Source organism: Falco rusticolus, chromosome 8 (assembly GCF_015220075.1).
Source record: "Falco rusticolus isolate bFalRus1 chromosome 8, bFalRus1.pri, whole genome shotgun sequence".
Lineage (NCBI taxonomy): Eukaryota > Metazoa > Chordata > Aves > Falconiformes > Falconidae > Falco > Falco rusticolus.
Genome location: NC_051194.1, coordinates 1864404 through 1886996, shown reverse-complemented (window position 1 = coordinate 1886996; position 22593 = coordinate 1864404). Strand labels below are relative to the sequence as shown.

General features: G+C 47.6%; 1 protein-coding gene across 8 annotated transcripts in view; it reads right to left on the bottom strand.

Moving 5' to 3' along the window:
* Positions 1-22593, bottom strand: part of SEPTIN8 (septin 8) — a 53920-nt gene that overhangs the window by 10350 nt on the left and 20977 nt on the right. For 4 of the 8 annotated variants that reach the window (XM_037396629.1, XM_037396622.1, XM_037396624.1 and 1 more), the window contains 8 exons: positions 18689-18803; positions 16462-16657; positions 15600-15786; positions 9677-9838; positions 8104-8200; positions 7587-7755; positions 7199-7331; positions 6215-6405 (listed from right to left, as the gene is read on the bottom strand). In XM_037396629.1, the coding sequence (XP_037252526.1) occupies positions 6215-6405; positions 7199-7331; positions 7587-7755; positions 8104-8200; positions 9677-9838; positions 15600-15786; positions 16462-16628 (1106 nt within the window). In that variant the 5' untranslated portion in view covers positions 16629-16657; positions 18689-18803. Of the gene's footprint in view, positions 1-3024; positions 3297-6214; positions 6406-7198; positions 7332-7586; positions 7756-8103; positions 8201-9676; positions 9839-15599; positions 15787-16461; positions 16658-18688; positions 18804-19310; positions 19427-21795; positions 21815-22593 lie in introns of those variants that run through there. The other 4 variants (XM_037396626.1, XM_037396630.1, XM_037396628.1 and 1 more) reach the window with 4 other exon arrangements.

Sequence of the window (22593 nt, the reverse complement as noted above, 5' to 3'; positions counted from 1 at the left end):
TCAGTGAAACTGCCAGTACATCTACCCACTCAGTCACCAGATCCCACAGGGGAGATGTACCAACAAGCCTGGAGGCTACTTTTGCCCCAACAGGGACAGCATTTGAATTAATATCTTAGAATTTCTCCCCAGATTACAGATTAGGTGCTTTCCTGCATACTGTATGATTACCTAATTGTTAATTAATTAGCTAATTTTATTTTTGAATGTTCCCAATAGTCATAAGACATCCTGGGACTGGTAAGGTTTCAGTCGTTATATGTTATCATTTTCAACAGAGATCCGCTAGATAACACAGGAAAACCACCGCTAAATAAACGACACCACAAAAACTCAAAATACATGTGAGATTTAATAAAAGAAAAGAAGTACAAAGTGAGTGGAAAGAAACAAAAGTAAAAAAACAAAACAAAAACAAAAACAAAAACAAAACCCCAAAACCCAACACATTTGGAATGACAAAGCGAACAGATGCAGCACGTCCGAGAGGCTGCTACCCCCGGGCTGGTCCCCCAGGTGCCTCCATGTGCTCCAAGTCCACCACCCAATGGCACCCAGCCAGACGGGAAGCCTACATGGCTTAGAGCCCCGCAAAACACATTTTAAATTAGAAAGCAGACAACAAACATGATGGTAAGTGTTTAAATGATAAAAAAATGGACAGTTTTTTCCCCATTAATACCAACCTTTTACAGATAAATACATAAAACAGCTGAAAGATGTGTAACTGAACAGTTTCAGTCATTTCTGAAGGGTTTTTCTTTCACTTCTTCTAGCCTACAAAAAGTAAGTCTTCGAACTGGAGTGAGATTAGCATCACCACGTATTTGTAACTTGTTAAATAAAAATAAGATACAGAACTACTCTATATACCATATACTTAAATCTTTTCTCAGCCAAAAGGAAAAATCAAGTACTAGAGGAAAAAAACCCAAGAAAACACTGAGTCCCATTGGGCAGATTATGGTATCAAGGGCTCTAAAAAATAACTACAAGGTAAAGGTATGTCCATCACAACATAAAGTCAATGTAATATAATAATCATCATTAAAATATTGTTACATACATTCTGAATGTCTTCATGAGAAGAAGCTGGAAATTTCTTCACAATGCCCATGGATTTGAAGGTTTTTACTCTTTCATTGTTATCATCATTATTTTTAACTACCTGTTATTCTAGGAAAAAAGAATTGATCTCTGATGAGCCAGGACAGATAGAAATCATTTGCATAGATCTTGCTGGCTGCAGCGTGAGATCAGGAGAAAGCTATCGAGTGGAAAAGCGATGGCAAGGCAGCTGCTCGCACACTCTCTGTCATCAGTTACTGTTTTATCCCAGCCCACATAGCATTTGCTTTGAGAAGCAACACAACGAACCCAACTGGGCTGCTGACTCACGCAATTAGTGCGCCAGAGGTTCTCTCATTAGCTAAAGTCAAAATCCTGCCCCTAACGTGTGACACGATTGGGCTGTAGGCAGTGGCAAGCTGGAATTGTCTACTTGCATGTAACAATAGGCTGGGTTCCTGGTACATTTCTCTGAGAAAAACACATTAACCCTCCTAACATTTGCCAGTTACTCTTTAAAATACATCTAACCTGGAGGCACAGCCTTGAAAATTAGATGTTCAGCTTTCAGCAGACTCCTAACAAGCGCGCGCAATTTCTACTCTCTGAGGAGCCGCCTGTTCTGAAAGGCACCCGTGAGATCCTTGGGAGGTTCCTTCTTACAAGCATCAAGTAACACTGACATGATTTTCAGTATATCCATAGAAAAGGCCAATGTGCATATGAAAACAGTTTAACACCTGAGCACGTGTTTAGGATGAAAAACAAAGAAAAAGCTGCTTTAACGGGATATGCAAGTTGAAGAACCTCATCTCACCCTCCAGCACAGCACTGCCCTCACAGAGACCTGCACGGCTCAGGCACGAGGCCGTGCACCTCCATCCGCAAGTCAAAGAAGGAATCTGCTGACATCCTTCTTGTCTTTAAACTATCAGAAAAATCTTGTAATGTTAATAACTAAATAAAAATGCACACACTCACAACTAACACTTAGCCAGCCAGTGTTCTTATAAACTCTAAAGACACTACATGGGAGTTAATATAAAATATTTGCTCTCTTTTAGCCTGTTATCTGATGGATGGATGGAATTGGGTCCAACTGTTTTTCCATGACAACACAGCTAGTGAGTCCCTATTCAGTCACTGCCCCGCCTTATCACAAAATGGTTTGAGTGGAAAATAATAATATTGATCCTAATTATTCCTCTAAGCTCAGTTGCCCAGGATAACAAGGATGTGATCTCTAGGCATGCAAAGTGTTAAAGAAAGCACTTTCCAAGGGGAATAGAGCCTATCAGCATAAATACGGTGCATAGCTCAAGATCAGAGGATTCTCCTTATTAGGCACATGGTAAACTTAAGGTTAAAGAGTAGCAGTAAATATGACCACTTAAATAATTTTTCCACAACAGTAAAATACATTGGTAAATGACAACTGAAAAGCTACACAAATCCTGTAGTTCCACATTATACAACAAACTCTTACGAAAAATCTTTCTATATAAATGTTCTACTTTAGCAGTAAAGAAAATTCAAAACATTGTCCCATTAATTTTGTTAACAATTCTTTCTCTCTCTCTCCTCTCTTATATATTTATAAAAAAATATTATAAATGATGTAGAATGTGTTTAGAGTAATTCAGGATTAAAATATATAATTACAGGAATGAGGGTTACTCTGACTAAGATTCCCAGAGCAGAAAGTCTAAGCATTGTGGTTTTCTACCCATTCTAAAAACTTATTTGAGAAGTTTGTTAGAAAAACAAACATTTCAGCATTCTTCAGACCACTCCTTACATCTGTGCATGTACAGGGGAAGGTAGATGAGCCTCAAGCAGTCGCCTTAGCCAATTAAAAAATAATAATAATAAAACCTAGAACGCAATTATTTATATGGTGGGTAAGATGAGTTCAGACAAACAGTTACGGTCACTTTATACACAGCTCTCAATCACTGGGTTTAGAACAAAACATCTTACTTTAGGGATTAGTTGACTTTGTTTAACAAAATGTACATGGTAAAGGTTACTTCCTTAACACCTCCTGATAAATTCTGTACAGATAACAGCGAGTCGTTACACTGCAACCACCGAAGATGCTCATTTTCTCTTTCACTTTGGTCCACTCACACAATGTTATGAGAAGGGTCACAGGGTGGGAAACTCAAGCAACTTAACACATGAAAGCACCAAGTCCACTCTTGGCCTGAAAGTCTGTATGTGATTAACTGAAAGAAACAAAACATAAAAAAAAGCATGAATTAAATTACGAAAATTAAATGAAAGCAAAATGTAGCTAAATATGTTAAAAAGAAAAAAGGAAGAGAAGGGCAAACACTGCTCGCAGACAAGGGCGGCCCCCCGCACGCTGAGCCCCACCAGAGCACAACCCGCTCAGCTGCTGCAAGTGCCAAAGGGAACCTCCGTGCAGCCACCCGGGTCTCCCCTCAACACCTGCAATTCTTCCACCTCCATCCCTTACTAAAGCTGCTAAACCCACTGTGTTGAAACAGGAGACGATAAAAGGTTCAACCGGCTCTCCTCACAACTGGAAGTAGAAACAACACCCCCTCCAGAGCTCACAATATATTCCCAGCTCCTGCGAGGTCGCAGCACCTTGGCTGTACGCCCAGGGTACTCCTCGCAGCCCCATCCCTTGGGGGGGGCGTGGGGCTCTCTCGGCAGCGATGCCCCTTCGCACCCCCTCCATCCCATTCCTCACACCGCCCCAGGTGGGCACGTGCCCCCAGGCAAGCAGGGAGCAAACCCCTAGCTAACACCGCACTCGGCTCCGTACAGCGCTGGCTCCTCGGTCACTGAAGCCGCAGGCACAGCCTGAACCCTACGCTCTGCCACTGGTGCCCGGGAGGACACTGCCTGCCACCGGTGCCCAGATCCCAGCTGCCTTCCCATCCAGTTTGGCTGAAAGATCCTGGTAAGAAAGCTGGGAAAGACATTCCCGCTGATTGATTGGGAATACGCAGATCCTCTTAATGCCTGTGTGGTCTGTGGGGTAACACGGAACAGGCTGCCTGGGACGCGGCAGCGGGACGGGCGAGGGCTGTGCTCTCTGACACGCAGGTTTCACAAAGCCCCCAGCTCCTTCCAATGCCTCCCAGATGAAATGGGGGTCTAGGAAGACAGGTCACTGGCAAGGCCAAGGGGAGGCACCTTCCTTTGAATTATTTTTTTTTTAAAAAAAAGTTGATTATCCTGCTTGAACAGAAACCTCCAAATACCACATTTTGAACTAGCTCACAGGCTTGCAACAACAACAACAACAACAAAAATCACAAAAAACCTAACCCAACCAACAAAATACCAACCCCAAAACCACTTCCTCTCCCTAATTTATTAATTTTATTCCTGATGACGGCGCACCTCCCCTAGCTGTGCTCTGGAGCTGAAGAGAGCCCCCAGCCCCAGCACCAGGGGGTGTCCCCACTGCACAGAGGTGCCCCTTGGTCCTTCGCACACTGCCTGAGCTGCCCTCTCCTGACCCCACTTCTGACCACAGCCGGTTCCCAGGCACCACCCAGCAGAGGAAGGGTGGCCGGACTCATCCGCAGGTGGGCTAAAACCAGCAAAGCACAGAAAAGCTGTTTCTGCTGGGGACAGATGGAGCAGAGGGAAGCTGCAGTTTCTGCGTGGCCAGCACACACAGAACATCGCCGCCAGAGCATCCTGGTGACTGGCATCGCTCACGCAAGTTAACAGCGTGCAGCTCGGCATGCTCACCTTCCCCAAAGCAGCCCTGGGCCCCAGGCTGCCCCAACATTCAGCCCCTAATTCATGTGCGAGTTTATCAGGATTAAACCCTATTTTCAGCAAAATGTTTTACAGACCATTTTGGACTCTGTGGGTGAGGTGGGATATGCCCAGAGCATGCCCAGAGGTCTGCAGAAGGGTGTGCTTTGGGTTTGTTTTAAACAGCAACACATTCACATTCCAAGGAAATAAGTTCAATAACACACACTGCCATCTTCCACGGGAAGAAACAAATTACTAGCATGTCAGTACGTAGAACGAGCTCCTCTAGTGCTGCAGTTCACAGCAGTGAGGTGACAGAGCACAAGATCTCATCAGCAACGTGAAGCTGAACGCTGTGATGTCAAGAGCAAACTCGGGTGTTGCTGCTCATGATGGTCTGTCTGTCTTTTCACCATTAAAAGGCTCAGAAAGCACTGCCACTCGCCTGTTCCGGATCTGACAGAATGCAGCTCTGACCCTCAAGCTCCTTCACGCAAGGGGAAGTAACAAAAAATGACAGAGTAACAGAGTTACCAGCTTGCATGATGGTGCTTCTTGCTTTGCTCCTTAGCCAGTACTCCTTGAAGAGTGGCTTGACCAAAAGCAGGTTCACCCCCTCCCCCTCTTCTTTTTAAACCCGTCTGCCCCACTCCTGCTCTTCCATTACACAACCAGGCAGCTGAAAGGGCATTATTTACATGCCCTCGCTCCACACTTGCTGGCTTCAGAAACATCAAATAACTTGCAGCAAGCAAAGACAGGAATTCTGCCTTTAGGGGAAAAGAGCTTTCTCCTAAGCAGAAGAACCATGCCCTGGAGCCCTATCTCACACAGAACCCTAAGGAATTCCCAAGGCATCTTCTCACTCTAAGCCGCTGTTTCCTTTCTTTACAGCTTTGCCTCCAAAAATAAAATAAGTGCGGTCCCAAAGAGGGCCCCAAGCCTACGGATCACAGTGAAGTAGTGCACGACAGGGGACCACATCTGTAGGATGTTACAACCGTGTCAGGACTGTCCCCACTCCTCTCTGCTGGGGAGGAGATGCAGCTCACTTCCAGTCACCTTCTGGTCCGTCTCCAGGAGCAGACGGCTCGCAGGCTCGCTTCAGCTGGCTGTCACAGAGGAAGGGCAAACCCCACAGGACACCTGGCCATTAGAGAAAGGCCCCAGATGGCAAATCCCCCCACCTGTGGTCACCAGGGCCTCCCCAGGGCAGTGCCCGGGCATGGGAGGGCCCCATCTCTCCTCCACTTTGAGTGCGGAGTCAGAAGGGTAGGAATTAGGATTCCAAAATCCCCTTTTCCATTTGCTAAACAACTGATCACACGTTAAAGCACTGGAGCAGACACCCAGCTTCCCAGTGGCAGAGGAGAAAGGCTCTAGCTCAGTCACTTACTTTTTCTTGTCTTTGTCCTTCTTCAGTGGCTGCTGTGAGGTAGCCTGCAAGGATTGGGACTGCAAGGTTTCCACCGCTACTTTCCGCCTGTTGAAGGCATTCATCTCTTCCTCCAGCTCCCTCCTCTTCTCCTCCACCTTCCTTTTCTCTTCCTGGTGTATCCTTTTTAAGTGCTCAAATTTCTCATGCAGCTGGTAGGAGACAGACCCTCTGAGCATCACATTCAGCATGACCAGCTTGCGCTCCCCCTGCTCCCCTCCCCAACAGCCCCACTCGCACCTCCCACACAAATCCCCACCCCCTGCCCAGAGCGACCCCATGGCAGGGCACGGCAGCCGGCACCCCTGCGCTGTGCAAGCCCCTCGGCAGAGCTGGCCTCTGGGCAATCACAGCCTCTTCACCAAAAGCAGCAAAGACAATAAATTCAGCTCTGCCTGACGCGACGTATCAAAGCAGGAGAAAGCATGAGCCCCGGGTAAGCGCACCAAGGGTCTCAGCTCAGCCTGCAGCCCTGCAAGGGGGCTGTGGACATTGTGGGCTCTTTTGTTCCTCACTGATTTTGAGGATGGTCCATTTATTTTCTCCTCCGTCACAGCAGCTGCCTGGGGCCTCACACCAATGACCCAAGGGACTCCAGCCCAGCTGTCCCCTTTACTCTGCTGTCCAGAGGTAAAGTCTACCTGACATGGATGCTCCCCAAAACGTCCCACACTGTCCTTCACTCAGCAAGCAGCAGCCAAGTCTCCTACACACTGCACAGGATGGGGAAGACTTGTTTCTGAGACACCTAAGCCAGTGTGATGCTGTTTTGAAAACATTACCCTGCATCCCCTTCTCTGAGTGGGGGAAGGTGTGTGTGTGCGCTTTGGCTGGTGAGGTCTGCTCGAGAGCTGCATGTGCTTTCCAGGATTCTTATGTTGCCCAGACCCAGATCCTATGCTGGCTGTATTTTGGGCTCCTCTCACAGGTTTTTGGCACACCCACCTCCCTCTCCTTCTCCTTCAGCTCTGCCTCCGTCTCCTTGACTTTGTTAACAAACATTTGTCTCATTTCTTCCTCTTTCTTCTGGAGCTCGCCCAAGAACTCTTTCCTTTTGGTCTCGTATGTTTCTTGGAGGCTGGGGAAGAAAGCAAACGAGATCCAGATTCTTTGGACACCAATGAGTTAGGGATGGGGAAACGCACGCCTGTCCGCATTGCTTAAAGACAAACAGGCAGAAAGGGAAGGTCTAACTCAGCTGCAAAGTTCAAACCCAGTGCTAGTATCTTCCAGCCCAACATTGTGGATACCAGCTGCAAACCTCCCATTTCTGGGGGGAGTGTCAGTACCAAACCGTTACTCCAAATCGATGTTAGACACAAAGGCCACTCACCTGAAGGGCTGGCTGTCTGGATCTGTGTCCTTGAAGCCCATCTCTTCCAGTTTGCACCTCCTGTACAGCTCATAGTGGCGGGTGTGAGTCTGCTCCCGAAGATCCTCCATGTTGACTCGAATCAGCATTTCCCGCAGTTTCACAAAGTCGCAGTGACTTTCATTCTCAACTGATGGAAGCAAAGGGGGAAGTCAGCAAACTGCACACACGGCTGGGGAGCACAAATGTACATCGAGCTTAACTCCAGCCACTCTCCTCACAAGGACCTCTCCCTGCCATCCCACACAGGGCACAGCACAGCCCCTTGGATGCAGGGATTCCCGCTGACCATCACTACCTGCTAGTAGGAACAGGAATTCAAAGGGAAGATTGGCCAACCCACAAAAGGCTGCACAGAACATTTCTGCACCGTTTAGCACAGGGCACCTTCATGCACACGCAGGCAGAGCTGGAGAGGGTGCCAGCACATGCCCACGCAAGGGAGGGTGCAGGGGGTGCCCAGCTCACAGCGCCTTACCTTGCACCACTCCCCATGGGTACTGCCGAGCTCTCACCAGCTTGTTCCCAACTTTCACCTCCTCCGTGCTGCCGACCACAGCGAAGGGCAGATGAGCCTGAAACAGAGCCAAGGCAGGGACTCAGTGCATGGGCCAACCCCTCAGAGATCAGCTCAGCCATTAGATCCCCCTCATTTAGGCACAGGATCAACTGCAAAAAGTCCTCCCTCTGAAGCTAACAGCCTCCAGTACTCGGAGCAGTCTCTGCTCTACGCTGGGATATTACAACAGAGAGCAGTGTAGGGCCACAACACAGCTTACTAGCAATGCTGGCTGGACTGAACTAGGTGGGGAAATATTGTGGGAACACCATGATCATTACTGATCTCCCTCCATCCATTTGTCAGGTTGTTCTTGCAGCTGTAGTCTTTCCACATGCCAAGAGCAGGGCACTCCCTGCCTTGCAGAAAGCACAAGCAAAGACATCCATAAACAGGCCTTGGCACAGCAGTTTGTGTGTGGGCACGGGAAGGGACATGTACAGGATACAACGTGTGCTCATTGCTCTCGAAGTCTGCAAAGCATCAAGCGCAGTAAGGAAACAGGGCACCGTCCTCAGCACTGCAGGGAAGAAGCCATGGAGTGGGTGCTTCAGCAGGACGAGGCTGACAAAGTCCTTCACATTTAAGAAGAAACAGATCTGGAAGTGGGAACTGGTAGAGACGTGGCCCAAAACATTTTCATTGGGGAAAAAAAACAAAAAAAAAAAATCCTCAAAAACCAAGCAAGCATGACTCACTTTTTCCCCCCCCAATACACACAGCTTGCAATTTTTTTTAAAGAGTGCATCTTCCAAATGTTTCACAAATTCAGCAAAAAAGAACTATTACAGTGAAAACATGTATCCCATCGACCCAGAAATCAATTGGCTATTGAAATTTAAAACACAAAGGGGGAGGGGTGTGTGTGAGAGACAAAGCACTGAATCAGAAACAAATATGCAGGAAAATGTTCATTTTAATGAAAAAGCTACTTTCTATTTAAAAAATGAACACGGAAACATTTCAGCTATTTCTGCTGCAATAGCTACACTCTGATTTGGGAGACAGGAAACCTGAAAGTGTTTTTGCACATGCCTCAGCCGGGTCTGAATTTGACCTTCGAATTTCAAAAAAGACAAAATGGACTCCAACAATTTTTTTTCTTTATTTTGAATTGGGTTTTCTCTGCTTAGCCTCCCTGAGTCAGAAAGGTAATCTTAACTGTAAAATTTTTATTCAAAGTTTCTCCCTCCTCAAATTAAAAGTAACCTAAAAGCAAACAGAATGAATTTTGAAGAAATTATTTAAAAAAAAATTAATACAACCGATTTTAGAGCTGAGTTTCTCCAGAGAGCACACAGATTAAATAAGAGCCACATTTTAATTAATTCTGTATGCACTAGCCTCAGGCATCTGTCAGATCCACAGCTCAACTTTCAAACAGATTCAGTGTCTGGACAATCCCAATGAAACTTGCCTTCCAAACGCATTTTTGTGTGGCAGTTTAATTGTCACAACCTTTGGTGGCGATGCAATGGGCAGCATTACTCACGTTCATCACAGAGTTAATCTCAGCAACGGCTTCATCGTCTGTGGGGAACTGATAGATCTGCACGCCATTGCTGACCAGTTCGCTCATTATCTTTATCTTGAACTTGTGCAACTCGCTCTTGGAGATGGTGTCTGCTTTGGCAATAATCGGGATGATGTTCACCTAGAGCAGAAGGAAGGAAAAATACTCGGGTGAGCAGCAGGCGGGCATGCTGTTCTGTCGGGAGCGTGGGTGCCCGCAGCGTGACCCGGATCTTACCCCGGTGGCTGCTTTACATTTCGTAAAACCACAAAGGTGCTATGTTTTTGCATGCAAGCTGCAGCACAAGCCCAGCTGAACACTAGAGGGAAGAGTTTTCCAGGACTAATTTGGCTACAAGACTTCCAGATAAACACCCGGCAATAAATACACAGTGAGCAGATCAAAGCCTCTGCTCCTGCCTATGTATTTTGTTACACACGCCGAGGGAGGCAAAGACAGTGTAACTGTCACATCTCGAGCTATCACCTCTCCACTTCTGGCTCTGCTGACAAGCTGTTTTAGAAGACAAGCACAAGGATGAAACGCTGCAGCGAGCTGACGTGAAGCCTTCCTATGCTTAAGCAGAAAGAGCATGGGCTCCTGACACTCTCACAGCAGCTGCGGATACTTTCCAAGGACCCTCCTGAGCAGCCCTGTGAGGATCACAACTCAGGCGTGCTGTGCAGATTACACGGACCTCCTGGGAAAGGTGCAGGGTGCCACACAGCAGAGATCTGTTTTCACGCTGCTGTCGCTCAGCTTTGGTTTCACATCAGCTGTCACCGAGCACAACACCCCACGCAGCTTCATCACCCCAGGTTTCAAAGCCACCCACGAGCTGCAGGCTGGGGAGGTCCCCCTGTGCCCAGTACCTACAAAGATCAAGAGCAAACAGGGGCACATCCCACATCCTTCCACAGGGATGTGGTTCACCATGGCTTCGTGCTCGGGAGAGCTACAGTGGGGCAGGATCTGTCACAGGAACCTCTATTAGATAACGCTGCTATGGCCAGAAAAGCCAAGTGCAACCCTGCAAACCACTGCTTAAACAAACAACAACAAAACTCCTCTGTCTGAACAGCAGCCAAATTCATAGCAGTAAAACACAAGAATCCAAACAAATGAGGGGAGAGTCTGATTTGCCATCTAACGATTTCCAACAGCAATGCTTTTTGTCCTACAGAGCAGAAATTCACAGCAGCCATTTGGTCTCCAATGGGTGCCCACTAAAATAAACCACCTCGCTTTCCCAGCTCATGTTCTCTTTCTAGCTTAGTGTTTTTTCCGTGCTTCTTGGATTTTTTCCCCCTGCTCTGGTTTAGCACTTACTAAATACAAGAGCGTTTACTCCAAAAGAAAACAGTCTTAATTTGCTCATTGCAAATTTATCTGAGAGGATAAATTCCTCCTTTCTCTCAGCCACTGACCTGGCCTCTTTTACCAAGGACCACAAACCCCCCCAGAACAAGCTTTGCTGCTCACTCCACTCCTCAGCAGGTCAATGTCCTCATTACAAAGGTAAACAGGGCCATGACCACAGCTGGGTGCTTCACTGACCTGCTAAGTGCGGAGGAGGCTTGGATCCACCATCTCCCACCCAAAAAGGGTCAGCTCAGGGCTCATGTACTGCCCGCTCAGGAGCGGTATCTGCGAGCGGAAAGGCCCTGCCAGGGAGCTGCTGCGTGCAGAGCCTCATGCTCTCCAGCCAGCCAGGCACGCTGACAAACCAGCAGAAGAGGTGATTTTAATCCATTTTCAGCTGGCCTAAGCAATTTGCCCCTCTTCTTTCAAAAAGTCCCAGCTCAGCCCCGCTCCCAGTGAGGCAGGAGGTGCAGAGCCTGGAGCTCAGCGGGGCTTGCCCAGCACAGGGGAAGGCAGGCTCTGTGGGCACAGCTGCTGCCCCAGCAGCACTCGGAGAAGGTGCAAACCCAGGTTGGTTCAAGCACCCTCCAGCCAGGTCCCACGTCCTTTGCAAAGGCAGCTCAGTCAGCACCTGCTGTCACAGAATTCATAACCTAAAAGGGTTTTACAAGTTGTCGTATTTCCAGTAACCAACAGCCAAAATCAATACTGTGGAGTCCTAGAAATGGCATTTGGGTGTAAACTCTTTCCTTCTCTCTTCTTCCCTTGTGAGTTCCTTAAATTTTTAAAATAATTACTGGTTTTATTTTCATTTCATGCATGCCTTGGAAACTCACACACTGGAATCCCACAGTTAGCAAGTGATACCTGGAGCACTATACAATTATCTTCCTTTTTTTCCCTTCTCTGATTTTGAGCACTGGCACCCAAAAGCTGTCCAAGTCTAGAATAAGCTCATTCCTTTACAACATGGAGAAAGGACGGAAAAGTTTGGAAACAAAAACCGAATGAGGTACAAGACAGTACCGAACCAAACTGCATGTCTAACCCTGCCCTCCTATGGCACCTTCCATGCCTCCACTTCTGTGCAAAAGCCACAGCCTGTGGCACAGCAATTAGTGCCAAATAAACAGATATACAGCTAGCTAGAGAAGAAAAGTCACCTCTCCTGTCCCTCCTGAACAGAAAACCCCAATAAAAGGAAGTGACGCCAGAACCATGCAAGGTTTCTCTCTCCCCTCTTTCTTTTACACAAATAACGTTTACCTTGGGCTGAAGACAGAATCCTAAAGCAACATTCTTATATCTCATGGTGGAAGAGCAATATTTAAAGATCTAGTAATAAAATCATGAAGTTGACTACTGGAGTGTCATCCTACTGAATGCAACAGAGGTGCAGTGTCCCCCAACCATCAGTCCACGTGCTAGAAGTCTTTGCTGGAGCTGGAATTATGACCAAAGGAAGCCTGTGCTTCAGACAAGACAGTGAACTGCCATGCACACACATAAAATGTACTCCTTCGCAAGTCATTCTGATGAGTTATTTCTCATCTCCAAAAATAACACTTACAAGAATGTGCCAAAGTCGGTCAGTTGGTAGAAAATAATTTTGCTAATATAATAAGGCTACATGCATTTTCACACTGTGAAGTACGTCTGAGTTCTTCCCCATCTCCAAAGTGTTCCTGAATGCCAAGTCTCAGTGAAACCAAGAGGCAAATCTTATGCTGGAAACCAAACAGCAGAGGCACAGACAGGCCTGAAGCATCCCCACTGGCCAGTGACCTGCCTAGGATGTGACAGCTCATGAAGGGCAAACAATTAGCCACGGCTCGTAAACAACACACACTGACTGGAAACCATCTGGGGACAACCTCCAGGGTGCCCACAGCAGCACACAGCTGTGCCATCGCCTTCCAGGGCAGGGCTGTGTTTTAAATCAATAAGTCACCTTCTCACCTGATACAGATGCAATTTTATTTATCATAAAATGAGAGAATGGGTTGGGTTGGAAGGGACCTTAAAGATCATCTACTTGTAACCCCTCTGCCAGGAGCAGGGACACCGGCCACTAGCCCAGGCTGCTCAAAGCCCCATCCAACCTGGCCTTGAGCACTCCCAGGGATGGAAGTATCTCCTCCTTTTCCCAAGTTAAATCCAAAAGAAGGCCAACCCCTGCCAGGCCATATGTGCTTCTCACCCACCAGCCAGCTAGCCACATTCTGTCTACCTTGAACCACTTCTGGAGATCCTTCTAGCTCTCTGGCCGTAATTAAATACCCTAGACAACAGCTGGCCATGAGCTCAGCTAAACAAGATACTGTATTACAGTACAAGGGAAGATTTTCTTTACAAAACAGCTTTACCCAGAAGGGACTTTGAGCTCTACACTAAGAGCAAGATTCATTATTGGAATTGTCATGCAGCTTCAAAAGCCTGCCCAACACGTAATACCATGCCACAGGTGTGCTAAAGCAAAGGTGTAACTGCGCCAAGTTCCTACAAACCCCTTGTTAAACTCTCCTCAGAGGCTGAGCCAGCAGAACACGCAGCAAAGCCACTGCCTCTGATACACCTTTCGTTTCCACGGGCTCCATTCTTCAACCGTAAAACAAAGGCCACCAGCCACACAAAGCTTTGCAAGAGGAAAGCTGGGGTCAGGTGCGCTCACACGGCTGCAGATGCGAGTCAGCACGTCACCCCCTTGCTCAGGCACGGTAACCGCTCGGTCACCAGTCCGGAGCAGGCAGAAAGCTGCCCGGGGTTTGCCAACACCCCACTTCGCTCTGCCCATGCGCTGGCCCCCAAGCACAAACGGTCCATGTGCACTGGGAAAGGGGCACAGCACCACCATGCACAAATCTTTAAGGAGCGCCTGGAAAGCACCTGGATGTCCTGGGATGACACCAATGCAGAAATGCAACATAAATCACTGACACCAAGAAAACATCAATGGGCTCTACTTGCTTATTCATTCCCACATGCCTGCTTGTGCGAGGCCACTGCATCATGAAATCCAAGATGTTCTCACACTATGGTAAGAAGAGAGATGAGAGCAAAGGGATAAAATGACTCCAGAGAGGACTATTGAAGTGGAAGTTTAGAAGTATAAAAGGCTTGCGTGTGCAAAAAGTTCTCATCTCTGCACAAGTACAAAGGATTTATTTTGGTACTACCCAAGGACCACATTAAAGGCAGCCACAGGGAGATGTGAAAAGTAGGGAATGCAGAAGTAAAGGAAGAGAAAAGCTTTGTGGGACCACCAGCGCCAAGGGGAATCGTGCAAAAGCTTTCCTCCAAACATATTTCTGGGAACACGTAATGCTGGCACTGCACCAAGAGACAAGAGTTTCTTAAGGGAAAGTTTTCAGATACCCGATGAAGTCAGTGTAACAGCCACCACGGTTACAAACAGCCCACTGCAATGGGAACCCAGTGCCTGCTCTGGAGTGGGGCCAAGGAAAAGCAGGCCAACAGCCCTGGGTGGCGAGGGCAAACAGCAGGAGCTCTGCGAGGGGGAACTCTACCCACCAGGACAGTCTGATAGAGCTGCACATGGACAACAGCCAGAGCACAGAGCATTCCTTCAATGGAGTCCAGGGGATACCTGGTTACTGTAGGGTCCCAGCTGCCTTGCCTGCCCTCTCTGCAGGCTGATCAGCATCTGCCATCTGAAAGGAACCACTTGCTGGTAAAATCCTGCTCTGAAAGATAGGAAATTCTTGCAAAGAAGAAATTATGCTGCCACTAGTGACCTCTGAAGCCTCCTGCAGCTCCCTGGAAGCCAGCTGGAACAACCAAGAGCATGTCAGAAACCTCCTCCGAGCTGCAGGAATAGCAGTGGTAGCCAATTAAGTAACCCACTGCCCCCTAAGGCAGAAGATAATATGCACAAGGAAACCCAGCCAGACCCTCTCACAACCCACTTTTAGGATTCCTATGACCTGGAAAATTTCTCACCATATTTACATTTTCAGAAGATCTCCTATCCAGATCATATGGCACTACCACCACCACGCACTCCCTGTGTTCCAGCATGCACAGCCAACGCTTCTTGGCAGCCCTCGTCTCCTCTGCACTGACCACCTTGGGATGCCTACAGTTTTGGTGGCTCTGAGCCCCTTTGTCCCTGCTGACATGTCAGGACACCAAAGGTGACTCCACAGTTCCCACAGTTCAACGGCAGGAGCTGGAATGCACCCTCACCTGCGCACCTGTAAAGAGCAGCTAATAAAGTTGCAGCTGATGGCTTTGATCAATAGGAACAAATCTGGGTAAGCCTCTTACAGCAACGGACGCTCTAGACTTTATACAGCTAGCTGGAAAACGGGTTTTTCGCCTGACATTTTTCAGGAAAGCCAGTGAGAAAAAAAGCACAAGACCTCAGCAACCACCAGGGCAGATGAAGTTTTACCTGAGTCCTAAAAATGGCTCAGCTAATATGCACGAAGGAGTCCAGCACTTAAATGGAAGGAACAAAACCTTCTGCATGACAACCAACAGCAGCATTACCACTTCCAGAAAGAGGGACCACCCTTACCTTGCTGTCCAGCTTCTTCATTGTCACCAAGTCCAAAGACTTGAGCGAGTGCCCAGTTGGGGTGATGAAGTACAGGCAGACGTGAATCCTCGTGTCATGATAGTTGAAGAGAGATCGGCGGATTTTCAGCTCTTCTTGCAAATAGTTTTCAAACTGCGTATCAATGTACTCAACTATCGGCCTGTAACTAAAACCATACCATTAGCAAGCCAGATACTGGAGTTCAAATGTAAACAATTCAAAGGCTTAAGGAGTTCTCTTGGACACACCATGATATCACTTAAAAAGTAGTTATAAGACTCACACAGTTTAGCTGTACAACAGGGAAGTGTGTCATTTACACACAGACCTTTAGAATCCAAAGGCTGCTGGAGTCTCCTGAAGCTGTACTGCAAAGTCTAAGGACAGTGGAGCATGGAAGGACAACTACTTCCCCAGATCAGACTTTGCCCAGATCTCAGGGCTGAGCCATCTGGCTTCAACAATGCAACATGACCAAGGAGAGACCTTGGAGCCCCAGAAAGCCTCTACCTGAAGCTTGAACAAGATGTCTGTGTAATTAAATGAGACAGATCCAGAGACACTGATCATTGCCAGCACAGATAATTCCCAAGCTGGCACCAAGGACAGCTTGTTAACTGCTCACGCTCCTGGAGGACACCATTCTTTGCTGGGAAGACCTCCTGTGACCTTTTTGGCTCCTCACCCAACTCCCTCAACACTCAGTCCCCAGAAACGGAGCTACTCCATTAACAGAAACATGGACACCTCTTCTGCAACACTGCAGGCAGGGCTGCAGGCAGGCCATGTCTAAGCATTAGAGGCAAGCCCAGAAACGCCAAGCAGATGGCACGAGACCTGCCTTTCATCTTTGTTTATCTGATCCCCAAATCCAACCGCATCCACAATTGTTAGCTTCAGGTGGACATTGCTCTCCTGCAGGTCGTAGGTCCGTGGCCGCAAGCAAACTGCACTCTCATAGTGACTGGCTTCCTCCGTCTCGAATGTGGTATTGAAGAGGGTATTCATTAGCGTGGATTTCCCAATGCCGGTCTCACCTAGGAAGGAGAAATCATCAGCTCACTGCAGCATGAATTTGTCACAGGTACTTCAAAAGAACATTAATGACAGAGCAGAACTAAATTATACTGTGAAAGGTTACTACAAATTGCTTTTGGACAGACATGTAATTGTCTAGCTGCATTCTTGAACGCCTCCCAGACTTAATGCAAAGCTAACAGAGCGCTTTGGTCCTGTCTCCCCAGCGAGGGCCATACAGCACAGCAAAACACACTATTTTCCTCTCCATGTACCCTGGCTTTGCTTGGGATCTTGCACCAGAGAAGCTGGGGAGAGCACAATTTTAGTAGTCTTTTGAGCCTTCAGATGAGGAGGAGTAAAACTCAGCTGCTCCCACTGACAAGAACTATCTGAGACAGTTGTTGGATGTCCCAAACACAGCAATAGCTCCAGGTAACTGCAGATCAGCACGAAGTGATGAGTGTCTGGCACGATCTGGAGGGGACAGGCAAGTCCGACAATGAGGTTTCCTCTCACATCTGGAATGAATACCTCGTGGTGCTCAGAACAGCGCAGAGGCACACACCGCTTTCTACCAGCTGTGGCTGAGTTGGGCAAGGAAATAAAGCCAGCCTGGTGCTCCAGATAAATCTGAAAGGAGTCACATGGAGAACTCACTACTGATGTAAGCCACATTCTCCTGTGCAGTTGTGGGCACAGCTGGAAGCAGGATCTGGCAAACAGGGATACAAGGTTTTCTTTCTTTCCTCTTGACCAAAAAAAAAAAGCATTAATTTCTTCCAGATGAGTGTTTCACAAATGCATGCTCATCTGGCCATACTAAGAGTATCCATTCTGGTGTGCCCAAGAATGGCACTAATTAAAAACATACTGCTCTCTGCTGCAATTACCCTTCTGCTAAGGAACAAGCCTATGAAGTTCAACTGTGATTCTAGCCATGCTTTTTGCTTGTGGTTTGGATATTCAGAAGTGGCTAGGCATGGCACAAGCACCTTGCAAGAGCTGTCAGCGTTTCGCTGCACAGTCTACACAAAGCCATACTCTCTTCAGGCAGACTGAGGGCCAGGCAGGAGTTGCTGCCTCTAGATCTATTTCTGCTGGTTTAGCAGGTTACGGTACTTTAGGCCTGATACACAATACAAGAACCAGCCGAAGTAAAAATAATGCTTATCTCATCACTGGAAGGAATTGGTTTCTAGATCATGTCAATATCAAAATTAAAAAGTGTAACAAGGTTATTTTAAAAAGTCAGCACCTCGCACCGGCTCATAATCTTCAAGATAAATACTTTACAATCAATAAAACCAGGAACGCTCCACTCCCTCTCCCTTTCCTAGCACAGGGATGGTCATGCTTCAAGCCCTTTGACCCACGCTGGGAAAGCATCAACCAGGCACAGCCCCCAACGCAAACCTCTTATCCCCCACTTTGGGGTGCAGGCTCACACTCAGACATGACCGAATTATCAGCAGCAGCTCTCAGCTAACCGCTGCATCTGACTGCATCTGCTTGCACACCGTATCCACCAAGAAGCTGCTCATGCCAGCCACCCCAGTTTGCAAATGGAAGTGCTTAATTTGCCACACACAGCCTTCCCTTAACGCTTCCTATTGCACAGCTGTCACAGTGAAGGAGATGCCCAACACCTCGCTGATTACAGGAATTCTTCCGGTTTGCCCCACAAGGCTCAGTCACTTGGCCCTCCCTGCTGCTCTCTGCAGCTTCTGCACCTGCACGGGTAGCTCAGCTCAGAGCAGGGCTGGACAGTCCCACACCCATTTCCTCCCCTACCCCCCTCACCAAAACTCTAATTTTGGGTAACAATCTCCAATAGTCACTTGTGAAAGTCACAACTCAGAAGCATCAAGCTCCAGAGAGTTGAAGTTCACTGAGAAAAAAAAAAGTGTTTATTTAAATAGTTAGGCATTTCTGACTTGCTTAAAGTCTCTGCCAAGCCCCATGGCACAGCAGGACACACAAGAAATCCTGGTCCCAACCTCACCGCGCTGCCAGCTCAGCCCACGTCTGCTGCAGAGGACTGTGCTCACCCACACAGAGGATGTTGAAGCTGAAGCCTTGTGTGACAGACTTGCTGACCAGCTGATCGGGGAGGCTGTCGAAGCCAACATGGCCCCCCAGGGAAAGGTTCCTCTTCTCTTCGTTCTGGTAGGGGGAAGAAGCCAGATTAGCAAACTGCATAAAGATGGCAAGTCAGACTGATGAGAGGAACCACCAAGCCCAAGAAACAAGCACCCTCCCGGGCACTGCATAACCTCCAGCCCAAACGAGCTTGTGTTTTGGCACACCACAGCACAAACCCACCGCCAGCAACAGAAAAGAGGGGGAAATACTCATCTTCAGGGGGAATTGGGAGAACTAAGCTACCAGGCTACAAAGAAAACACTAGCATAGACTTCAGCTACATACAGCTGGGAGAGATTAGCAAAGGAAACCCCACCACCATGTGATTTAGCACTCAATTTCTCCTTGTCCTTTTTTATTCCACTTTCTTAAAAACTCCCGCACCAAATTCGGCTTGACAGATTTTGTGTTTTCCCCCAAGTACTCCATATTTTTCCTTTGCTACTGCCATAAGCAGCATGGTTTTGTTTGCTTAGGCATTCAGGGGTGCTCGTCGCACAGGCAGGGTGAGGAATCCTCTTGCTTTACCATCTGTGACCACAGTTTTCCACCGTTTCTCTGCTGTTCCTGTTCCTGCCTCCCCTCTATGCACTTTGCTCTTCCTTCTGTCTCTTCCTCCCCCAGAGGAGGATGAAGCTGATCACCTGTAGGAAGCTTTGCTTAGGAACTAAGACAATAAACATCTGAGGAGAAACAGGTCTATGCCCCGTGTTATACAGAAAGGCAGATCAGATCAGATCAGCTATAAAGTCCAGAAGAGAGGAGTTGACAGAAGGGTAAGTGCTGTTTCTAGCAAAGAACAGGAGAGTTTGGCTTTGCACAAGTATTTCAACAGACACTGCCACCTCTACACAGCCAAGCAACACTGTTTGAACCCAGAGACCAGACCACCATCCAGCAGCCTCTCCGGCATACTTATCCTTCCATGGAGATGCAAAGATAGATTATTTCAGAGCGTGATTAATCCACACTCACAGCTTATTTGGCAAACGGCTGTTTTTCTTCTTCACCAGCACACAGTAGAAGATGGGGATGGCAAGAGTGCCTGCCCTTTGCCTGGCTCTGGTTCTTCTGTCTGTCCCTGACAATTTGGACTTAATGTCCCAGCACTAAGACTGCAAGACAAGCATACCAAGAAGAGCCTAAGCTGGCTGTCAAACTTCACATTAACTCAAGAGGAAAATACAAGAAATGAGATGATAAGCCTTGCATATTGTTCTATGCCTGCAATAAGATTGCTAATCAAAAAGCAAACCTTTTTCCAACTGCAGCTCGAGTCAAAGCCTCCTGTAGTTCTGCCTTTGGTAGAACAAATATTCTCAGCTTCGTAAACTAAAGCATTTCAATCACAAGAACAACTTGTGAACAGCTGAAGCAGCTCCTATGCCTCACATGCAAACCTTCTGGCTGCCCTGGCTAGCACTTGTTACCAGCTTTCAGCTGATTTAGCCCAGCGTTCTCCCAAGGGACTCCCCCTGGAAACCCAACCGAATCGCAGCTGGGCCCCTGCGATCAATTCCGTGTCATCCCATCAGGATCGATCGAGCTCACTAACTAAGCAGAAACAGCAATCATTTTAAGTTTTCCTGTGGGAGAGATGGCATCAATTACGGTTTTAAGGTGGACAGGAGTTTAGGTGAATTAAAAAAGGCCCCTAAGACAGGGAAACTTCCAAGTTAAACTTTCTTTCATTCATCTGTCACCATGCAGAGATGCCAAAGCTCAGATTAACACCTCTGCAGGGACAGATCCAGACTCCAGCTGCGGGAAGAGTCCCCAGCACACAGGGAGAAAGGTGAGTCCGTGCTGATCCAGGCAGCTGAATGCTGACCTGCGGATCCAGGACAGGACGGTGCAGCTGTGCAGGGAAGGGAACTGCACCGCATGTGTGCTGCAAAGGGCTCAGAGCTGCAGAGGTTTGGTTTTCCTCTTAAGGAGGAGACTATCACAAGGTGCAGGAAGCCACTGTGTGCATCGGCAGAGCTTGTGGGGCTTCCTCAGGCTCTCAGCCCCCACTTCTCCTCTACCCCATGCCCCCCCCCCGAGCCACCACCTCACATAGCTTCAAAGACCAGTTCCCAGCACTGCACCACAGTGACAGCCAAGCACGCCGCTCCCACAGAAAGTCACCCGGTTTGATGGTTACACTTTGTGTCTTTTCATTTTAAATAATAAACAAAAAAACAAGCAAACAAAAACACAAACCAGAAGCCTGGGATGACATTTTGGATGGGAAATAAATAAAGGCTGGCGATGGCTATGATTAGGCTGAGAGTGCCCAAGGCTGGGAGGAGGTTTCCAGGCAACAGGCAGCACCACTGCTCGCAATTTTAAAATAGGCTCCAGCTAGGCAAGGCTGCATTGAGAACTCAGTCATGCTTCAGCCGGAGGAAACCCAAACGCATTTGCACAGGGCTTTCTTTTTCTCTTCTTTTTTTGGCGTTCAGTTGCTGTTCATTACGGGACAAGAATACTTACTCAAAACCGCTCGCCATCTCTTAAAGCTGCTCAACCAACGAGCCAAACTTCAGTGAAATATTTTTGTCAGTGACCTTGAAATGCATTTTCCTTGTTTTTTTTTACCTGTAAGCAGCGATAATAATCTGGTTCAAGTTCAAGACAATGCCAATACCAAAGCTAAAAAACATTTGCTGTGCTTGCAGCATGTTCAGCTGTCATTCAGCTTCCAAAAGGATTTTGCTGTTGTTGCTGTGTTAGGACAAACAACGGCAACAACTGCTGGAAAGTAATAACGCAAAGAAAAAGAACCGGGAAAAAAAGTCCTTCTGTTTTATTCTTTCCCTCCAAACCATTGAGCTTAGAAACCTGACAGCCTTGTGACTGCAACTAATTTTTCTGCTCACTTGCATTGTTTGGTGCATTGACCTGCCCTGCAGAGGAACCCACCCACCATCCTGATGAGCAGCCACCTGCACTTCTTCCTGCACCTACCTGCAGCTGATCTGCAAATCTCACCCCCAATGACTAACCCTTTTGGCCCGCTCCCACTCACCCAGGGTAGCTGAAGGACAGCTTGATACGGTTCACCTGCTAGTGAAGACAACAAAGTCACACTCAAAATTGAATTCTTTCCAGCAGAAGCAGCCAGCCCACAAGAGTCAGCATAAATAACCAATCCAGAATAGAAATGCTGCAATAAATAAGGGTAATGTAATAAAAAAAAGTAATGCAGCAAGGGGGGTAAGGGGGTGTTGTTTTTGTTTTAAATAAAAGCTAAGAATTTCAGTAGGAGTTTTGCCACATCTGGTGCCAGCGACACAACTGCCTTGCAGGACAGGCGCAGGCAGGTTACGTGGCAGAGATCAGCCATGGCGAGAGCCAGGCAGAAACACAGCCCTGCCCTTTCCAGTTGCACTGGTCTCTGCAACGCTCCTGCCCTCCCCAGCGCCTGGTAAGAATTAGGTCCCTCAGCTCACAGCCTGCCTTCCACCAGACCCCATCCCGGGGCTGCAAATAACCATGAGGCGAGCCAAGCTTTCCCAAAGCCCATTTGATCATTTCGCAACATGATAATTAAGTGTTTGCGATGGCTCCGAGTGCAAACTCCCACCATAAGCAGCCACTTGCAGCCCTGAACATGACTTCTTGGGTCACTAATGGCATCCTATGATGGGCAGCTACCAGGGTTTTACTTTACAGGGAGCCTTGGAACATGCTCTTTGAAGATCTTCTGTGCCTTGAGCTGATCTTCAGGGCTTGAAGCAGAGAGACAAGGGGATAATTTGTATTTTTCATCTGGAATTTCACGGGAAACAACAGATTCATCAGAAAGTCAGAGCAGGATTTATTA